This window comes from Passer montanus, unplaced genomic scaffold (genome assembly GCF_014805655.1).
Source record: "Passer montanus isolate IOZ18808 unplaced genomic scaffold, ASM1480565v1 scaffold108, whole genome shotgun sequence".
Lineage (NCBI taxonomy): Eukaryota > Metazoa > Chordata > Aves > Passeriformes > Passeridae > Passer > Passer montanus.
Genome location: NW_024357392.1, coordinates 1,684,292 through 1,706,212, shown reverse-complemented (window position 1 = coordinate 1,706,212; position 21,921 = coordinate 1,684,292). Strand labels below are relative to the sequence as shown.

The 21,921-nt window shown below is 40.8% G+C and overlaps 1 protein-coding gene across 10 annotated transcripts in view; it reads right to left on the bottom strand.

Annotated features, from left to right (window-relative positions):
* The window catches only part of PDE5A (phosphodiesterase 5A), a 104,838-nt gene that overhangs the window by 39,799 nt on the left and 43,118 nt on the right, over positions 1-21,921 (bottom strand). For 2 of the 10 annotated variants that reach the window (XM_039722667.1, XM_039722660.1), the window contains one exon: positions 15,962-16,057. In XM_039722667.1, the coding sequence (XP_039578601.1) occupies positions 15,962-16,038 (77 nt within the window). In that variant the 5' untranslated portion in view covers positions 16,039-16,057. The other 8 variants (XM_039722644.1, XM_039722654.1, XM_039722685.1 and 5 more) reach the window with 7 other exon arrangements.

Genomic DNA, 21,921 nt, shown 5'->3' with positions numbered 1-21,921 from the left:
AATTTCTCTTGGGGTGATGGTTCAATAATTTGCCAACATAGTACGTAAATCTCAGAAAGATCTATAGATTAACAATAACAAATAATCCTTAACTAAACTGGTTAAAGCATGACTTTCAACTTCAAGCCTTTTAAGCATTTTACTCTGGGCAACAGGAAAGCCATTCAAATTCAACTGGAAAAAGAACAGTGTTCAGTGACCTTTACCAAATGCCTCTTCTAACAAGGAAACTATTTAGCTCCTTTTACTCACCCAGTTACACACACGGGTGGAAGAACCAGCATTTCGCATGAGCTGACGTATTTTAACTCTATTTAAAATCTCTCGGTGTCTTGACATGCTTGTTGACACTCAGTCCTATTTAACAATGCATGGCAAGAAGGGTACTATGACTAACACAAGTACTCCCACAGCACAGAATTAGCTCAGCAGATATCCGACACCAGACATGTCCTGAGCCACAAGCGAGGCTCCCGGAAACCAGCAATGAGTGCCATGTACAATTAAGATGTCATTTGAAAAGACTGCAGGAAGAAACCAACACTTCGGACTGTTCATATGAACAGTCTTCAGTAAGCATTGGCATTGTCAAGAGCTGACTGTAAGTTTAGAAATTGCAAGAGCAGATACTGATCCACAGTGATCCATGCACAGAATTAAACTCAGTGCAGTGTCTCTACCCCACCATGGCAATCGCTGTGAGTTGAAGAGCTACAGGACCCATGTGCCTCACAACCAGGATGCACCCTTTACTGCACTATGATCCTTTAATATGAACCTTCACTCAAGAAAGATGTCATTTATCTCAGAGCTCATGAACAGGAATAGGAGAATATAAAGTTACCATTTTTTAGTCACTCCTATCAGCCGAATCCAATCTTTCCTCTATGAAACATGACAGTAGTGACTGCTGAATTTGGCTGGTGACTTAATCAGCAGATGACAAAACTGGAGAGGAATTTTGAAGCGATAGTGTGAAGGGGATAAAAATGCACTGGCAGGCAAAACATGGAAGAAAAAAAGAAAAAAGATGGTGTGATCCTGCCATCTATCACTGCTTATATACAAGAACAAGTAAACTGCAGAACATGAGACCTTGTGAGCTTCAGAGGAATTAAGACTTGGGTCCTGATTTGTTCAGTGCTGCACAGAAAGTAGACCTGTCCCTAGAGCAAGAAGTTTTCAGTATTAATGGGCAATAAAACCAAAAAATCAATGGTTGAGAAAACACAGGCATAAGGAAGCAACATGTCTTGAGCCAGGTCACGCAGGAGGGCACATGTAGAACTGAAGAGAACTTAGCTGTATTTCCTGCGCCATATGCATCAAACCATAGTGACACAACACTGATCACTATGCTACTCATACATCAGGAATATTAAATAATTTATTGTACCCATCTTTGCTTCATTGTGATTACCTTCAAAGTACACAGCAGACTTCTCAAAAAAACTCAAACAATCCAACAACCCAACCCAATGAAGATGTTTAACAGCCAGGTTGCAATTGTGTTGCTTACATATGGCCACACTGCCTATGTAAGAACACACCAATGTGACCATCCACCACAACTGCTTGGCACCTTTGGAGAAAACATACAAAAAACAGAATGCAAAGGTAACACTGATGCAACAGCAACAGTAAAAACTGCATGTTACTTACCATGCACAAAGAAAATGTAACACTTGCAGATCCATAACAAAACACAGCGATAAGTAGTTTTCAGTGAAAGGGCAAATAATTCCCTGTTTTCTCTATTGCTCACAAACCTGTCTTATATACAATGTATGATGTTTTAGTACTTATGTGCACTGTTCTGCTAATTTTTCATTCAAAGCAGCAGTTATTGGTAACACACTTCAAGAGAGGGATTACAAACTTGCCTGCTAGAAAATGCCAGCTTTCAAGTGTCTGAATTCCTGTTGCCTAAACCTGACAATGCTGAAATCAATAATATTTCAAGCTAAACTTTATAACTGTTTTCTCAACTGCCTTCCATAAAATAACCACTAGAAGTCTTCAAATTTCTCCTCAGCATCTTGACATAATTTAGACACTGAAATCATTTAAAAAAACTCTGAGAGCAAAAACTCCGAAACTATTGAGTTCTAGCAAAGGATTTTGAAATGCAAAGCCAGTTGAATATTATACTTGCCTTCCTATTTTCTTTCTAGTACTTCCTATTTCACAATCACATTCGAAGTGTTTTTTTCTCCTTTCTAGCAATGGAACGATTTAAATAAATTGTATAAGGACTCATTAGACGGAAACAGTAAACTGACTGTAAAAGAAGTGTTTTCAAACTGACTAGAAGAGTAGGTTGACAAAATACTAGATGTTTTTCCTTAAACCCTTCCCAATTACAGTTAGTGGAGATGCCATTTCTCACAGTTGTAGGCAAGCAGTTCTGGAATATGAAGTATGACAGTGCCAGTTTTTTAGCACAAACTCGGTCAAATATATTAACATACATTTAGCTTTAAACATTTCAATTGGCACAAATTACTTCTGTTTGAATACAGTTCTTAATTTAGAACATTAACTCTTGATTCAAACCATGCTCATGAGAGACTGAAATAACTTTAGAATGATGAAATTTTAATCTTGTCTGAATGCTCGTTTTAAAAAAAATGGAAGGCAGAGATTGCTTTATTACTTGTAGCAAAATTGGAAAGCTAACACTGACAGGCTATTCTTGCCTATTTTCAAGTTTTCTTTAATAACCTAACTTCAAGTTTCACTTTTTACAAGAATGCTTTCTTCCACAGAAGAGACTTTCTAGTTGCACTATAAAGAAAGACAGAATAAATCCTCAGGGATTAAAGTTAAAATTCTAAAACCTGACCTTTATTTCTCCTCCCTATTGCTTCTTTCTCCAAGCCCAAAAAAAGGAAAAAACTAAAAATAACTAGGTACCAAATAGTTTTGTTGGGAAAACAGTAGGACAATACCAGTAATTTCAGTGCAAAATGGATTAAAAGTTAAATTCACACCTGCTTGGAGACCTCATATAGATCTTCGGCACTACTTCAGTTGCACCTGAATTCCTAAAGCAGAGGTTAAGTATGACTGAAGTGGTACAGAGGTTCTGAGATGGCTCTCTCTGTTGGCGTGAGTGCACATAACATACAAATAAGTGGGAAAATACATATCTTTTACTAAGCAAATATATTTTGTGGTGACATTTTCAGTGCCAGACCCAATGTGAAATTATAACCATTGTGTTATCCATGAGGGCTATTTGAGTAGGGCTCCTTTTCCTGCACTTTACAAATAGCTCCTTGTGTATTTAACGCCCTTTTTAAAATATAGTTTTCTTCAAGTCAGTCATATAAATGAGAAAGCATTCCACACAAATTTATGTATGTTTCTTTTCCAGTAAGGAAAAGAAATACTTCTGTACTGTGCTTTTATTAACTATATTTTTCCATGACAAAATCAAAACGATCTAATGTGAAAATGAAAGTAGGTGGTAGCATTTTCGTTCAAGTCAAGAATGTATTGCCTATATCCTCCTCACATGACGATTCTTCAGCAGATACCCAATACAGAACCTCCATGATCCTCTATAACTTAGAAATCAAAGAAAGGTGTCGAATTTTCTTGAGTCTCCTGCAGAGGAGATCAAAAGTACTGTAATATGGTAATAGCTAGCCTGAAACAGAAGGAGGCAAAAAGGGGATGTTAACTGTCAGGGTGGTTTGCCCCATCTCATTTTCTACCCATCCTCTAAGTGTATTTTAATTAATGTATTCTGCACACCCATTTGTTTCTTTATTGCATAGGGCGAGTGGAACTGAGAGAAAGCACGATCTCCTTGTAGCTACTCACAGTTTCTGCTGACTAGTTCATCTCCATAACAAAGATTCTGTGTAGGAGTTCAGTTTAGAGCTTTGGGGGAATTTAAGATGTAAATTGCTAGTAAGTGGTTTCTCATCATTTCTCAAATGACAATTTCTTCAGTCTTGCTGTTTTAGAGATTGTTTCCAAAATACTCCAACACTCACCTCACTTTATTTCCAACAGCAAATGCCAGTAGTCAATCACATTTGCAACTTGATGAATACAGGTAACATTCCTCAGCTTCCTGAATGCTTTTTGAATCAGTATTTAAAAATATTTTGGGAGCATCTTAAAGCTTTGCTGTTATCATGAAAGGCATAAGGAAGGATATTGATACATTATTTATAAGTGGTATAACTATGAACGTCATTATACCAACAAGAAAATTTTCCAAGATCTCACGGAAATTGATTTTTTCCCTGTACTTAGCTCTCAGAAAAGCTCAGAAAACATCAAATAAAACCAAGAAAATGGGAGAAAAATCCTAATCCCCTGTATTAACACCACTGCTTCCTGTGGGTTTTAAGCAATGGTCCCAAGAATCAGTGGGTCTGCAGCCCTCTTGTAAAGGCTTTACATTGAGTAACTTAGGAAAGCCAGTCCCCTTTCAGCATATCCCAACATCTGCACAGGATTCTGTGCCTCCACTGGAAAACTACTGGGGTCCTTCAATCATGGAAGTTCAAAGCCCACTGGCTATTCACCAAGCTTGTGTTAGGAGTGCATATGATTCATACCTGTGCATTCTTAGGATTATTAGGTTTTTTTGGTATGCAGCACCTTTTAAAGGAAAACAGGCTGCAGCACATTTCAGTGCAGAAAACATCCAATAGCTTTATCTTAGAAAATCAGATTTTTCATTCAGTTAGGAAAAAAAATAAGCACACACACATTACCAATGCATAGAATGCATATGACACATAATATTTAGGAGACTGAAATTCAGATAGCTGGCTCAGACTGAAAGACATTTTTAAAAGCCCTCTAGACAGAGACTAGAAGGCAAGTATACTGGCTAATGTAGTACCACAGGCAGCACATTAGGAATTGATTGTCCACCAGCCATCAAGAAGAAAAAAAGTGCCCCAAACAACTGTGCTTGAGTTTTCTCCAAGTAATAAATGTAATTGATATATTCAAGTAATGCAATATCTGAATTTTAGCAGAGTTTCCCAGTAAACACCAGTTCTGGAATCCTCAGAAGCACTGTGAAGTACCATACTGTTAAGAACATTTATTTTTCCAAATACAACCCCACCTTAATTCATTTGTAAATATTTCTCAAACCTGCTAATAAACCAAGATATATTTATATCAAAATAATCTTATTTCTACTGAAGGGCATATAGGATTTAGGTCAATAATTTGTCTTCGTCACACTATACGTTTAAGGAATCGGATAAAATTCTGCCTGTAAGAATACAGTTACCTCTAACTGAGAGGAAAAGTTTTACTTTGGCTGTTTTGGCAGTCTGCTGCTTCTGAGTGCAAAGAGCACTAAGAATCATTCCCATATTTTTAAAACAGGGACAAACAGGAAGTCAGAAGTACAGAAATATTCCATAGCGGGTTGAAATAAGTGTGATGTTGGAGTGTGGTAATGCATGCATTGTTTTTTTAAAGGAAAGTAAAAAGATAAAACTTCAGGAAGACAAAAAGCTAATGAATTTAGCCATAAATGTGACTTCAAACCCAGCAGATTATGCCTTTATATTATCTAGTTAGAACAACCATAGCTGCAGCAACAAAGCAGAACCACCTTACTTGAAAATGTTTCTGCTTCTGGGAAGCCAGAATATGACAGGCAATTCTAACACTTTGAGAAGAGAAAAATAAGAAGACAGGAGGAAAAAAAGCAAAAAAGCTTAAACTTTAAAGGAGTGAGGCATTTAGAAACTCTTGACCCTTAGGTGTGCAGTACCAAACTCTCCAGCCAGAAGTTCTGTCAGCCAGCACAGCCTCACTGCGTGAACCAAATTAATCTCGTCCCCGAGTGTGCCGGTGACACACTTCCCCTTTGTTGTGCTGCACTTTGATCATCCTGGAACAGCACCTCACAGATAACAGCTATTTATATTGCCTCCACATGCCACTCACCTCCCTGGTACAAAATAAAGTACTAAATATCCGATTCCATACCTTCCTACTCGGGGGATCCCAGTTCATTCACCTGCTCACAGGAGGGAGGACTCAAAGCTGTTCACTTGGGTTACACACTTGTAGGATTGCAGCCTCACACGGCTCACGTGGAAGGCAATCACCGCAGCTTTATCGGGCAATATCCATAAAGCCAGCCCAGCCTGGAAGGAGGCCGGCATGTGGCCTTCCTGCAGACACTGCCAACCTCGAGGCATTGCAGATCAAAATACAAGGTGTAAGCCCTTGGAACGTGCTCATTTTCTGCAACACGTTGCGGGGACAGAGGAGCACAGGTGCACACTTGTTAAGCCGACAACCTGCACCCCATCTCTCCAAGAAGCCAGCACATGGACTGGGGAGCACAGCGACTCCAACAGCTGTCACTTTATGAATAAAAGATGTTTCTTTCTATTCACAATTTGAAGTGCCACCTTGCCAGAAAACACAATTTTTATTCAAACCACAACAGTGGATGCTAATATCAAACTGCCCTATTCAAACTGGATCAGGACACAACTACTTAGTTAGAAGAGATGATAACCCTAACTCCCTACTTTAAAAAAAAATCACAAAGCATACATCTTCTAAGTGTTGTTTAGACACCTAATTAAAACTTCTTTGTGTCTGGAGATTACCAACAGAACTACCATATAAAACACTGTTTGAATTAATTAATTGCAGAAAAAATATATTAACTATTCAACACTCAATATAAAATTGCTTAATTAGATTCTAATTCAAAGCTCATTAATGTGAGCGAAAACAGCTTGTATTACGCAGTCATAAAAGATGGAGCTGGTGATCTTTTCCTATTCCTATGCAGAAATATTTGAGAAACAGATACAGAAACTATCTGTATTCATTAGCAATTGTGCCTCACAATGTGCAGCTCAATACGCCTCTGTGCTCCACAAAATATCAGATTAACTAATTTATTGATCTATTGTTTCCAGGACCTGTGAGAACTTCGGCATATTATGAAACAAAACAAAATAAAAGAGAAGCAGTAAATTATGATTAGAAAAGTGTTGAAACTAGTTCAGGGAAACCTTGAGAGAGTAAATATAATGTCAAGCAGCAAAACATTAACAGCATAGTCTTTGTTCAATGTTTGCTGTTCTGCAAAGATTTCAGCTAAAACAAAACACAGTATTAGATGCTAGGATTTTCTCTTTTCAAGCCCTAAATAACACTACCAAGTGTGTTGGTACTTTAGGAATAAATACCTAAACCTCTTTAAAAAGTACAGCTGTTCTTTCAAACCACTCAGCCCTACATGTTACTGTCTTTGAACTAACATACAGTGAAGTAATTTGTCATTTGTCTTTTTAAATACAAACTTACATATAGCAGAGGTATTCCTTATTATATATAGTTTTCTATTTATACCATAAGGACAAAGAACATTCCATGCAAGATAGCAGAGAAGAGAGTTTTGAGACAATTGGGATGTTTCTGTCATTTCAGAAACATCACAGAATTGTTGCCAAGTGAGGGCTCAAAAGTCCACAGTATTTCTGCAAGCCCCTCTCTAACTGCAGAGGCATTACCGTGACGGAGACTCGACTGAATTGTATTTTCTGAAGTAGTGCCTATTTCAGAACAGCACAAATGCAAACCCGTGCCTCAGAGTGGAAAAAAAAAAAAGAAAAAAATAAAAAGAAAGAGCTGACCTATCCTGCCCATGGGGAAAACAAATCTGACACAGTGGTTACTATTAATTAGCATTCCTATTTGTTCAATACTACATCCAGTTTCCAAACGAGTAGATAGGCTGAACTAGGAAAATGCTACTTCTCAAAGCCGCTAGCACCCTCTTTCCTGAGCAACCAAGCTGCCCTTCAGTGCCACACCATGATCTGGTGCTCTGGAGAGCATCAAGGTTAACGACTTCCATCTATACATCCTGCACCTATGCACAGCCTTAAAAAAATAAATTCAACATTTAAAAGACATTTTAAAGACTTTTGTCCCTGTTAAATGAACCTAAAGAAGCAGCAGCAGAAGAAAGGGGACTGCCTGACAGATGGTCACAAGCAAGCAGGTGACCCCTGAAGCTTTCTAGCTCTCTGCGAGTCAATTATTAATGGGGATTTCTCCTCTTACCGCCCCATCCCATGCAGAGAGGAGCAGCAGCAGCAAAACCTCATTCAGAATGCATCCATCCCCGCCAAGTGACTGGGGGAAGAAGCAAATCAGCAGCGGCGAGCAGATGGTGCGAGCGGCTCGGGAGTGCAGCGAGCCCGCGGAGACGCCGTGTCCGAGGAGCCAACCGCAGGACTTACTAACCCGAACTCCCTCTAAGATATACCGTGGGAGCTGCAGATCGCCCGGGCTCTGCATCCCCACGGCTTTGTTTATCGGAAAATATTCAAAATGGAAACCTGACTCCACTTCTAAAAATAGCCGAATTTACTCCAAATCAACTTGAAGTCCCGCTGTTGAAGTGTGTGACAACAGTGAGCAAATACCTCGTCTTATCTCCAAAAGGCAGCATGTCAAGTCAAGGGAGGGGGAAATGCCCAGACGAGCTCTTCAGGTCCTCAGTATTGGGTTCTTCGCAAGAACCGGCACCGAGAAGGGGCGAGCGCGGAGCGGCCGCCCCCGAGCAGCGGCGGCGGCGCCCGGCGGCCCCGCGCCGCCCCCTGCCGGCACCGGCCCGCTCCCCGGGCAGCGACCCCTCCCTGCCCGCCGCCCTGCCCGGGCTGCACCGCCGCCTCCCTCCCGGGGGAAGGCGCAGCGTCCCAGAGGCGCTCACCCCACTGGACGGGCTCCTGAGCCTCCCTCCTCGGGCGGAGCTCCGGTCTCGAATACTCTGGCTCATCAGCGTTTAACCCGTGGCCCTCGCCGCTCCGAGGGCCGCCCTTATGTCAAAAAAGGTGATGAACTCACAGGGTGACGGAGCTCTTGAAGAGCAGCCCTTTGTTTCGAGATGACTGAGCGCTGACATAACCCGCCCTCCTCAAAGACATCAGATGCTCTTTGAGGCTTCTACCTACTTCGCAGGGCGGAGAAATGCATAGTTGCTCGCTACTCACGAGAAGTTGACCATGTCTGTTTTGAACCGAGGAGAACACAAAATAAATACCTAAAAGCCCGGGACAGGGAGCTCCGGGGCTGGGACAGCTTCCCTGAGCTGCTCGCGGTGCCGGGCGGGCGCTCCCCGCCGCAGAGCGGCCACGGACCGGGGGCTGAAGGCGAGAGCCCGCGGGGAAGCGCCGCATGTGCCCTTCGGTGGCAGCCAGACGGAGCTGCTGCGTGGTGGTTTCAGTTCTTGCTCTTTCGAGAGCGGGGGCGGCGGGGGTGGGAGTCACTTCTTTTTATTTTCTTTGGAGGCAGCAAAGTGAAATGGAAAAGAGCGAGGTTTTCCTGTAAAATAGGAACTGCCTCTATCCGCCGCCGCTCCGGTCTTACCTCGTAGCTTTTCTAACAAAGTAAGAGCGGGTGAAGTCGCCGTGATCGTCCAGCCACGCTTCCACCGCTTCCTGCTCCGGCGCGGGGGGAGAGCAGCGCTCCATGCTCCCGCCGCCGCTCTGCCGCCTCCCGCCGCGGCTCCCGGCCCGGCCCGCTTCACAGCTGCGGTGCCCTGACCTCCCGGCCCCCGCCCACGCCCCGCTCCCAGGTGTGCGGGCAGCAGGAAGCCCGGCCCGCGGTACCTCAGCGCATCTCCGGCCCGGCTGCCGTTCCCGCAGCGGACAGAGCCGGCTCCACCTCCACCGCGGCCCCGCCTGCTTTGGAAAAGTGTCTTTTTGACAAATCGAGTGTCGCTTTGGAGGGTTCCGCTGTCGGGTGTCACTGTGTGATCTCTGACAGACCTCAGCCTCGATGCGAGTACTAAACCCCTGGCTTTACAGTCGTTCATGCCTACAGTGCAGCTGTTAGGTCCCTTTTAGACTCTGAATAAGTACAGCCTAGCTTTGAGGATGCTGAACACACAGCTCCCACTTTCTCAAAATTAGGCAGCTGGGTCTGCAATTCTGGTTAACAGTGAGCACCACTTTCATATATTGTAGTTCCACTCTATGATGTGCACGTGCACACTTTTGTAATAATTTATACTCTGCACTCACAATGCACCTTTCACAAAGTCTAATGCATATCTATGGCTTCCTGTGTTACCACATGTGCAGTGTCTTTGAAGGTAAGATAAAAAATATCAGAAAATGTCAGGGGAAGGGAATCTACAGAGGCTTGCAAATTATTCTCCTGTGTAGTCTATTGCGAGCTATTGTATGAAATATTGTCTGCAGCTCTTAACTGCCTTTCAGGTGTATATAGACTTCTGATACAGAGATATATCTCCTGCATGTAGAGGGGTGGGGTTCTGCAGCAGGAACTTCACAGCAAAGGGATTCAGAGCCTGTCCATGAGCTCGAGGGAAAAGTTTTATCTTCTGTGTCTTTGCGTCACATCTGTGTGTACTGACTTGGACACATGTATCTTTTGGCTGTGAGAGTTTGTGTGTAATATGAGGCGCACAGAAAGGGAGGATTTACATTAATATTACTCAGTTGTGGAGGGAATTTCGGGGGAAATGTTGTGCATGGTGACCAGAGAGCAAATGTGAAGATAAAACATAAGCCAGTTACATACAGCACGAGTCAAGCTGCTCTTCAAGGCAAAGACAAATCTTTCAGCAGGGAGAATACAGAATTACCAAGCAAACTGCATAAACAGATAACATGGCAATAAATGAAGCAGATATTTAGTGCCAAAACCTGGGAGTGGTATGTTAGAAAAAAAAAATAAACATGTTGTGTAAATCACAGATTTCTGCATTAACCATTTCAGAAAAAGAGTTCTGAGGCTACAGTAGACATGGCAGTTAAAGCTCCTAAGCTAGGCAGAGGTTTTGGAAAATGACACTGTGTTAAAATGCTTGAGTATAATAGCAATGTAAAACATACAATTATAGAATGCAGATTTTATAAGTAACTGAAATGCCATTCCCTGAATGGTCTCATACGGAATATTGATCATGGTACTGCTGATCCAGTCTTGAAAAGCAATTATGGAATCATCAGAGGTGATCTAGACAGGAAACACAAGAATGACCAAACACATGGAAATATCTTTTTTGTAAAGAGGCAGAAAGAGCTTGTTTACAAAAGGAGAAATAAAATATATAATTTAATTACTAGTATTTAAAAAGTAGAATAGTATTTTCTCTCTGTCTCATAGGAGAATAACAAGGTAATGGTCAATGCAATTATGTCAGCTGCAATAGATGGCATCTCATTTCATGTAATTAGGAGTAGCACTAATAGAAATAAGCATTTATCCTGTGGTAACATCCCATACACCCCAGTCAGGAGCAGAGGTTGCACCAAGGAGCACTGTAAACATTAAATAGCAGGCCAGCTGAGGTGCATCCAGCATCCCTGTATTCCGTCCTTAGGCCACAAGGAACTGGGACCTGTGGCTGCAGCTGCTGCTGCTGGGGCCTGTATTTAGCCTGCACATAAGACTCAGTGAAGCCAATGCAAATTATTATCTTCCTGATGATCAGTGGTGAATTCAGTGGCAAAGCAACAGTTCAAAGGATTGCTACCCAAGCAAAGAGTGGCATAGTCTTTCCCAAAAGAAATAAAAACGGAACAGATGGGGGGGGGGGGGAAAGGGATGCCTTCCCCGTATCCAATGAATTTCCACGAATAATAATGAACATGTTGTTTTCATTTTTAAGGTGACAGGAGGGGATGAAGGCCAAGCATAACAAAGAATGAATGGTCAAAGTGGAAAAAGTCTTCCATAATTTTGGCTTCCAAAGTGCTCTGAAAAAGCTCCGTGTATCTTAGCTCTCGCCCAGCTTTCCAGCTTGTTTCCAGAGATCAGTGGATAGAATCGATGTGGAGTAGCTCTAAACCTGAGAAGGGCTTGTAGTAATGACACAAATAAAAATGTCCAGTTCAAGTTTAGAAGCTGCTTGAGAGCTCAGTGTTGAAGCCAGGAAGCTTTTCTGTCAGTAGGCCATGCTATTGCAGGACTAGTGGATGGAAAAATTATTTGATGTTTTCAAATCCGATGTTTTGCAAATATTGTCATGTAAGGAGATAAAAAAGTGGGATAGTTTTCTGTATGCTCAAGGCACACAAATTAGAAATTTTGCTAACTCAGGATAATTAGTAAGAATAAATAAGGAAGCATGTAACCAGAAGAAAAGTATTTATGTGATAATTTATGCCCAAAGAACTCTATATTTATTTAAATTTATTTGAAAGTAATATAATTCTATTTCATTTCCCTTTAAAAGAGAAAAAATAGCATTTCAGATGTCAACACTGTTAACTTGTCTGACTTATTCATTAGATTAATTGGAGCAGCATTTACCTTTGCTGTGAAGTGGGAATTGGCTGTCTTTCTACCATCTCTTAAATCTGGAAAACAGTTTGTCCATTTTGGCTCCTAAATCAAGTTTAGGAACTGTACTATATGGCCAGTGAGGCTAGAATATGATAAGGCAGAGGAAACTATTCCACTTCTTTATTAGCCAGCACTTTCTCTCACATGCAGTGGAAGAATTCTAATACTAGTGAGGCAGGTTTCATTTCCCTTCCATTCTGTTGCATAAGGATAGTGAAATAGTAACCAAAATCCAATTAATTTAAAATCTAATAGTTATTTAGTGATGAAAACACTAAATTATGAGAATGTCTTATAAGTTTATTCTCTCAGTCCTTTCCGAATAATTGCTGGAAATGTTTCCCCAGAGCTGCTCAGCAATTGCATAACCTGCCCTCTCCTCTGGGATAACAGTGCATATGTCCTACAGGAAGCCATGGAAAATAGTAGCTTCCTCCTATTTTGATTTAAATGTGACTGAGCGTTTGCGTCAATCAAAGTACCAGGCAAAATTATTGTTCACTTCAGGAAAGCAGCAGCTTCTCAAAGCTGATTGTAATGCATGGATATTTGTCTGGAAAACACTGTCAAACTTTATCTCCTGAAAAATGTAAGTTAGGATTTGAGTTTAACATGTTAGCATTTGGTATGTAAATCTACCAGTATGCTCAAATTTTAACTTTTTCTGATGTCTATTGGAAGTCTCAGGATAAGTTGGAAAGCTGTTAGCAAGTCTCTCCCCTTTTCCCAGCCTTCTCTCTTTTAAGCTAGGTAGTGCCACATCTTTCAGTTCTTCCTTGATCATCATGTTTTCCAGCCCTCTGATCATTTTCTCTTTGGGCATTCCCTAGATTCCTATTCCTGCAGTGTCTCACCAAGCTAGGATTAAGTGATCCATCTGATCACAGATCAAATCCCAATTAAGTGGAAGGAATATTTTGGAAAGGAATATTTTCCTTGCATGCTCTGTTCCTGCTAATACCATCACCCTTGCTCATGCCTTCTTGGCAACAGCCTGATATTGTTGACTTCTGTATTCTCTGTTCCCTTTATTTATATACTTGCCATGTACTCAGGTGCTGCGTTTATGTTTACCTCTGCCCAACAGCATTTTCTTGCTCTTGAACATTTTAAATTTCATCCTGTACTTGCAATACATCTCCAATTTATCAAGCTGAATTCTGTGCCTGTCCTGCAATGTGTACTTGGCCAAGCTTAGTGCAGGGTTGATCACTGGGCAGTGATAGGGGTTTGGTGCAGGTAGGTAAAAACGTAGGTGAATCATGTATGCATAGGGTTTGGAGGATTTTGCTTGGGAGATGGAAGATAAGTAGGAAATGTGTAGGGCAGATTTGTTCTAGGCCCTTGTCAATGGCATATCAAACCCTTTCTTCATCCACAATGACACTTAGCTTATTTTTAGAGAGTTTCTTAGCTATTACTTAGTAATTTTCAATTAGTACTTGCTCTTACTAGTACTTTTACTAGTAATTGTGGTTTCAAATTGAAGTATTTGGTTTATACCTAGTCTTACAGATAATAATTGAGTCAAATTATAAGGGGCTTGTTTTCCTAGTTGTGGTTGTTTGGAGATGGAGACTCAGTGGCAAACAATATAAATGAAAAATTAGTTAGATTTTTTTCAAGTACATACCACTGCAATTTGGGCATTCACTCTCCTGTTTCTGGATATGAGTACATTTCAACAATTCTTTGTTGAACTTCTCACATGTTAACCTAACAACTGGAGTTTCTGAAGGCCCCCCTATCATCACAAATGAGTATCATTTCTCTCAGTAAAACCCTCGGCTTTCTGGAGCTGTTTCTTCAGGACATTCTCCCAGTAATGATCTTTTTGAAACCACAGAGAGGTGTGGTGGCACCAACTCCTGTGTCACAGTTTAATCCACCTTGGGCAGTAAGAATAATTTTGCCTACACTTTGGGAATGTGTCTGCTTGGGCCGATTGGTACTATTCCTTTATTTTCACAGTAACTCCTTTTCAAAAATAATTTCCTATCTTTTAAATGAGATTTTCTTTGTTCCTTAGATTTCTCTCTGTTAAAATATAGGCCAGACCTCACTAAGTATTCTTCGTTGGTCTATATTAAGGGCATGCCCTTCATGTTATTTATATCTCTATAACTTTTTGTAATTTGCAGCTTTTTCCGTCAATAATTTTATATTTTTTGTTCAGATCATTCAGTACAATTTGGGTCCATTTAGTATGGACCAGACTGATAGTATACATTGCCAGGGCTTTTTATCAAAAACCCTGTAGACTTGTGAGCCAAAGCCCTAATGAAATCTTACAGGAGTTTACTTTATCAAGCTAATTCATGGTCTCATGGGAAAATAGGCAGGTTTTTTTATTCCTGACAAAACTAATTTTCTGTGTTGACTGGCGTTAATTGTACTATCATCCTTTCATTGTACACTGATTTCTTCCTGTACCAGCCTCTCCATCAGTTTCCCTGACGTTGATGTCAGGCAAAATGATCTGCAATTTCCTTATTAAATAAGGGAACAATGCTTGCTTCTCCTCTGTCTTGGGGATCTTATGTGGAATTTCAAGACATGTTTTGCTTAGTTTGGTTCTTTTTAATTTGTCTTTTAGGGTTTAAGTTTAGGGTTCATAGTTGTTAAACTGGTATTATTTTAGTTCTGATGTTTTGGAATCTTAGTAGTGAATATACAAATTTCTTCTTTAATAGATCACATGAGGAATATTTTAGGGGCACAGAGCTGGTGAAGTATTATGCAATGGACATAAAAGTTGTTTTTAGGGCATTTTAGGAATGCACAGACATATTCTGGTATTGAAGGAGAATGTTAATCTCTGTGAAAGAGCAACAAAAAAAGTAAATACAGTGAATATAGTTCATTTATGTCTAACATTGATATTATAACCTAAAGGTATAACCACAAAATTTTCACTGTTCTGAACAATGTGAAAGGAAAACGTGTAAGAGATTAGTTTGTAACTAAGGCTCACTGCAGCACGGCTAAATGAATATGAAGGGTTTGTATAGAATTTTTATTATAGAAGAAGAAAACATATGAGAACAGCCAGACTGAAAAGAGGTTGTTAAACAGGAGTGTGTGTCCATTTCTGACTATCCCATTTGATTTTTTTTTTTTTGTAGGGGTTTTGCATACTCAGGATCTTTCCCTGTTCTCCTTCACTTTTCATACCTATCCCTGGAGACATCTGTGGTGTTGATGTTTGTTTGGCCAAGGGAATCTGAATGAGAGTATTCACAATGTACCATTGCTGATCCCAAATCATCAGCAGGCTCATGGAAAGGTTTTCTCCACTATGGCTGTTCATTCCTCCTCATCTCTTTTTTTAAAGCTTTGGCTGATGTGAGCCCCTGGAGCTTTCAAAACCTTTTGATACTTGGTAACTAGTTTCTCTCGGGTAAATAAAAGAAGAAAACTATTAGAACAAAACAGTGAAATGGATTTTTAGATTCTCCCATAAAATACCATGGGGTCAGCATCACCCTGCCTTCCTGAAGGGGTGAAGCTGTACTTCTCAGGAAATTAGTGAGCATTACAAGAGCTGCTGGGTCCAAATTGTGATAAGTACCTAGCTTTTCACATTTGGTGCCACATTTCTGAAATTGCTACTTACATTTCATCACTGGCAGGTTGCACACTGTTAGGATTCTGAGGCTTTCCACGGCCATGTGTTTCTGCAGCCTTTAGCATAGTAGTACTTCATGTGAGACTGTAAAACCAATGCAAAGGACAAATTAAATCCATTTTTGTTGGAATCCAAATATAATTTACATAGTTTATGAGCTTTTTTATTAATTTTTGTCCCTCTGTAAGATCAGTGAGGACAGCAATAGTTGTCACTGGTACTGTACAAGAATTAGCTATAGCAAAATAGAAAGTTTATGGGATTTCACTTAGTTTGTAGGAAAAGTTTCTATCACAGCTAAAATTACATCAAATAAGTCACTTGGTTTTAATATTACATTTAGTCTTCTGAATCACCAGGAAGCTGATTTTTAATCCATATTTCTACAGCCACAAGGGTTACACACTCACTTCTGGCAGCTTATACCAGGTCCTAGGAGAGGCAGGAGTTGTGTCAACAAGGTGGCTGACTTCATTTGGCACCTCTTCTCCCAAATAGATAATGTGAGAATCTGAAAACAGCATGTACCTCACTGGTGGCTGCCTAATCTGCTGCCCTGGGTTCAGGGTGAAGGAGAACCTCAGCCATTCAGCCCCAAAAACAAATAGCTGGCTCAGCCCTGCCTGTTCACTGCTGTGGCACCCCACTTTTGGGGTGTTCACTGCAGATTTTAGGGCAGGGCAGAATCAAACTGTGTGAGAAGAAAGCTGCCAGAAAGAGTGAGGAATATGGGGGCAGCAGGATGGAAATAAGCACACAATTTTGCTAAAGTGTTCCAGTATGGAACAATATTAAGGAGGCTCTTGATGAGCCTAAAACTTCTTCCAGCTGCTTGTGAGCTACCAGTTGTGCCTGACATTCCTGATTTCTGGCTTCTAAGCCTGGTCTCTTTTTAGAACCTTGAAAAAAACCCAGTTTTTATTTGAGCTTATTAAATTTATTTTATTTATTTCCAGAGTAAAAGGTTTATGTGGAAACAAGTTTGTGTGGTGTTCTCATGACTCAAATAGTAATACAAGCACCCCTGAGGAAATGAAAAGTGACACAGCATGGGCCAGCCTACGAGGACAGCTGAGTGCTTGAAGGCTGCAGCCTGGCTCCTCAGTTCATCCTGCACTGAGCACATACATATTCCCTGCTCTTTTCCTCCTTTCCCTGTGAGACTGGGTGCCAGAGGTGCAAAATGGACTGAAAAGCAGGATTTTGTGTGTGTGTGGTGGGGGGGATGGGGGGACATGGTATCTCTTTGCCATTTTGCTTTCCTTTGTTAGTAGATGTAGAAGAGTTTCTGGTTTTTATGAGAATTTTATGCTGCCTACACACTTCCAGTATAGTGACATTACCAGGTAAAAGCATGGGCAGAGAAGTATTGCAGTACTGGACTTCAGTACATTTATACAGACTTCAGATTCATTTATACTGTGTTATCAGAATTTGCAGTGTGTGCCTTTTGATTAGAACTGCCAACATCTATTTTTTCCGTGACAGCTGAATTACGGGTTTTGTGAGGAAAACCTCACAGCTGATTAAACTTGTATTGACAGGATTGCATTCTGTATTAACAGGAAAACAGCTACTTCAGGCCTCCTAAATCCCATCTTTTCCTCTGCTTTTACTGTAAGGCCCTGAACACCCAGAGTAAATCAGGAAGCGTTTGCCACCACAGATTCTTTCAATGTAAAGGAAACCAAACATGTCATTGCCAATTGACCAGAGTAGCTCTTTTTATACATTTATGTCTTCTTTTAATCTGCTCTTTGTCTTTCAGATGTGGATTGATTTATCCTTTTAGCATTTCTGTCTTAAGCAAAATATTTTTGTTAGTTTGTAGGAGATAAATCACAGCTCTTCCCTCTAAATACCTAGTGGCTGACTCTTAATTTCTTGATCTCTGTGTGTGAATAAAAGTCTGACCTTGTTTTGCTACTTAAAAGTACTCAGGGAAGGTAAGGGAATACAGAGCTGTACATAATGAAAACCATCAAAAGGAAAAAAAAACCAACACAAAAACAAATCAATCTTCTTGGAGGTTTTGAATTTTAGTGAGGTTGAAAGATGTTGATTTTCTATGGACTAATATGCATTTTAACTGATACATGGAGTTTAATGTTACAACCAGGTAAAACAAATTTTGGCATTCCTGTAATCTTGTAATGCTATTGCTTGCTTGAGGTTGAATTATTTAGAATGGAAAGTGTATAACAAAAAAAGGATATAAATATATCCATAGAAACAAAAGGACCAGGAACTAGAATTCTATAATGTTTATAGTTACTAATAAGGAAAGGAAATAAATACAAGTTGTTCTTAAACAAGCTGGTAAAATTGAAAGTGAGCACTGCAAGTTCTCCCAAGTGCTTTCCAGCCATACAAACTTGCAGAAAGTACATTTTAGCACAGATACAGCCCAGCTGAGCATGGAGCTGAAGCATGCACAGTGCTATTGTTTCCATTTGCTAACAGGCCTTACTTGCTTCAGGGGTCCGTGCATGTTCCGGCTGTTTTTCATTCCAAGTAGCTCAAAGCTCTAGGACAGTTTGGTCCCTTCACATCTCAGTAGGAAAGCTTTGGATTGAAATGGACAAACAGTCTCCCTCATTCAAAAACAGAGCTTCTTTCTTTCTTTCTTTTTTTTTTTTTTTTTTTTAATTCCCCCAGGATTCTTGCTGTTTCTGAAGAGTTGTGCTCATGAATAGTAATATGAAATAAAATAATTACTGAGGCTCTTACTACAAGGTAATTAAAAAAAGATGGGGGTGAAATATCTGAAATAGCTTTCAGTTTGTGTGTTTATCTGTGTCTTTGACTATCTATCAGTTCCTGCAACTCCAGGACACTTCAAATTCACTAGTCAGCATCAAGCATATCTAGTGGAAAGATAAATATAACAAAGTACTGTGAGCACCTCAAAAAAAAAAAAATAGGTGTCTTCTCTTGAGAAGAGACACTGTTTTCATGCCACTGACACTGAGGTGTCAGTGACCACCTCAGGAGGGGACAGCATCCAGGCAGCAGAGAACCAGCAGCCTGCTGGTGCTGGAGCTTCAACTGGAGCTCTGCGCAGTCCCAGGAAGGCGTTAATGTGATTCACTGAAAAACCTGGCAGCCACAAAATACAAATAGAAAGAAATGCATCTGGGTCTATTCTGATGCTCCCAGAACTAGCAGCTCTCTTTCTTCAGGCTGGCCTCTTTCTGCTCTCTTGCTCCTTTTCCTCTGCTAACATAGAGCTTACACATCTTACCCACTACTTGCAAGAAGAGTGTGGAGACAGCATAACTTTGTTACCTTGCCTAATTCTGCCTTCCTAGTTTTAGTTCCTTCTGGAAGGAATTGGAGAAATGTCCCTCTGCACCTCAACCCTCCAGCTTCCAGCTTTAGAGTCAAGCTCTTTTGTGATATGTCAGGTGTTCTCCCCACATTTCACCATATTCCTTTTCATTCGTGCTCTTATCATCACCAGTGCTTGAAAATACCTTAACACCCTAGGGCAAGAGCAAAATACCCTCTCGTCTTCATATCTCCCTCAGCAAACTCTTCTTTGGCAGCACTTGGACATGAGTCAATAGCAACAGCCATCATCTGACCATGCTGCTGCTTCTGCTTTGTTGCTCCCCTTTTGATCCCACTGTATTCTGCTCACAGACCTGTGCTGCTTAGCAGAGGTCCTTGGGACATGGACCAGGCCTTTGTGCTTTGTACAGAGTGTTTCTGTTCTCTGGCTGAATGTCTTGACCTTTAAAAAGCAACTCTAAGACTGTCAGAATGTGTTTACTTAATCAAGAATTTAATTCAGAGATAGCAACTCTCTGTTACAGGCCTAAAATTCTCTCTGTGTACTGTTCATGCCAACACAGCTTTGCCCACACAAATGTTCATGGAGTTCAAATAAAAAGAGCTGTAAATAGAGAATAAAAGGCCTTGAAAATGATGAGGTAAGCTTTCTTAATATTTACGTTCTTCCTTGTTAGCAAAATGGGTAATTTGAATTCAACCTAATCTGCCTTTATTTCAAAAATGAAAAAATACGACTGATACTTCTCAGCAGAGCAGATTAGTGAGCTGCAGTGAGCTAAGCACAACACAATGAAATGAGGCAATTTAAAGAAAACCATTAAAGGTAAAAACATTTGAGTAATCAACAACAATGTTCCCTTCAGAACAGGTCATTACAACGAAGCTGGTTGTGCTGCCAGTCCTGTTGATTTTGACTGACTACAAAGCAGAATAGAAACTTTCTCCATAAATCCCTGGGTGCTAATGCAGGAAGGTGGCTGTGTAATCTGAGCTGTCTGACCCTGGCAAAGGAACAGACTGTAAGCTCACTGCCTAAAGAAAGTATTAAAAAATTCAGTGCTGGGAGGAGAACTTGCTTCTTTATTAATGTTTATCAGATTAAAGAAGTTAAATAACTGAAGCAATATGAGCAGTGGATAAAAGCAGGGAAGTGAAAGGAAAAAAAACTGGTTTGGGAGTGTGCCATGGCCTCTGTCACAGAGCCTCTCATTGATCTGCCTTCCAATTCATCCTGTCAAACAGCTGGCATGGCCTGGGGTCCACAGGCAGAGGAGCACCATTCCTACACCCTGCTGTCCTGAGCACAGATGCTTTCCCTGGTGCCTGGTCATTCCTAGCCAGCTTCCAGAGCTTTGTCAGAATGGTTCAAGATGGCAGATGACACCATGATGACACAGAAATTCATACAAAAGGGATATGAAGTAAATGCATAGTTAATACTGTTGTCTTTATCTCTGTAAAGAGTATCTCCATGAATCTGGTAGGAAATAAATATGGGCACATTGCATTAAAATTCCTTCTTGGAAGGTATATATCCCAGAAGTTAAGGAAGGGAGCTTTTTTATTTGCATGTGAGAGTTTTAATGTGCTTTGAAAGGAATTGATCTGTCAGTGCTGGGGCTGAGATCATTACCCACAGAGCACAGTGCACAGCTTGCTCTTCAAAGAGCTTTTTTATGTGCTGTTCCAGGCAGCTGCACAGCCCAGCAGAAAGGGGAGGCTGGAGTGGCATCCTTCTCTTCTCAACACCACTCTTTTGCTGTGGTTGGCCAAACCTCCCCAGTAAAAGCTGTCACCCTCAGGCCGGTCCCACAGCAGACTGCCATGTCCCTGTTCCTCCTCAGCATTGCTGTCAGGCTGGTGGCAAAGGCCAGGATTAATGCCAGCCCATGAGAGCACAGAATTTACACCGAAGATGTTTCTCAAAGTCTCTACAAGAGTCAGTACAAACTGAAGTGGCCATAAGTATCCATTTATAGGAAAAGTAAAAAGTAAAGTAGTGACAGACAACGAGTATTTTAACAGGGGAATCTAATTTTTCTCCTTTTACCACATGTTATGCAAAGGACGACGGTGAGCTCTGTATTTGCTGGCAGTGGAGGGAAGTCTGGGGAATCTATTCATTTTCCTCCTCATTTAAACAAACACTCTCAGAATCATGACCAAGAAAGGAAGTAAAAGTACTTAGCAAACTTATATTAAGTGTTCTAACTCAATGTTTGTATTTTGCTCCTGAAAAATATACTGACTGTATTGATAGCACAGTAGTGTCCAGCTCCTGCAATCTGATGTGGGAGAGGGCTCAGGGAATATTTTTAACCTTGTATGGAAACCTAGTTTTATTTTCAAAATACCTGCAGCTCAGAACAGTCTGAGCTATTCTGAAGCAAAAATTGTGTCCTTCAAAGAAAGTTCATACAACTCCCACGGGGTAATCCTGTCTGGAAGAAAAAGCTACTGGTGCCCAGAGACAGGAATCCCTCTGAGGAAATCTGTCTCTTCCCCTAACTTTCTAGTACTTTGGGAATGTGATTGTAAAACAGAGGTCTTGTGAACACCCAAGAACATTCCTGTAGAAAGATGATTTCTTTCCACCAGATAGCTGTCTCAGATAATACCAACCTGCTACATAATGCCACTGCTAGCAAAGA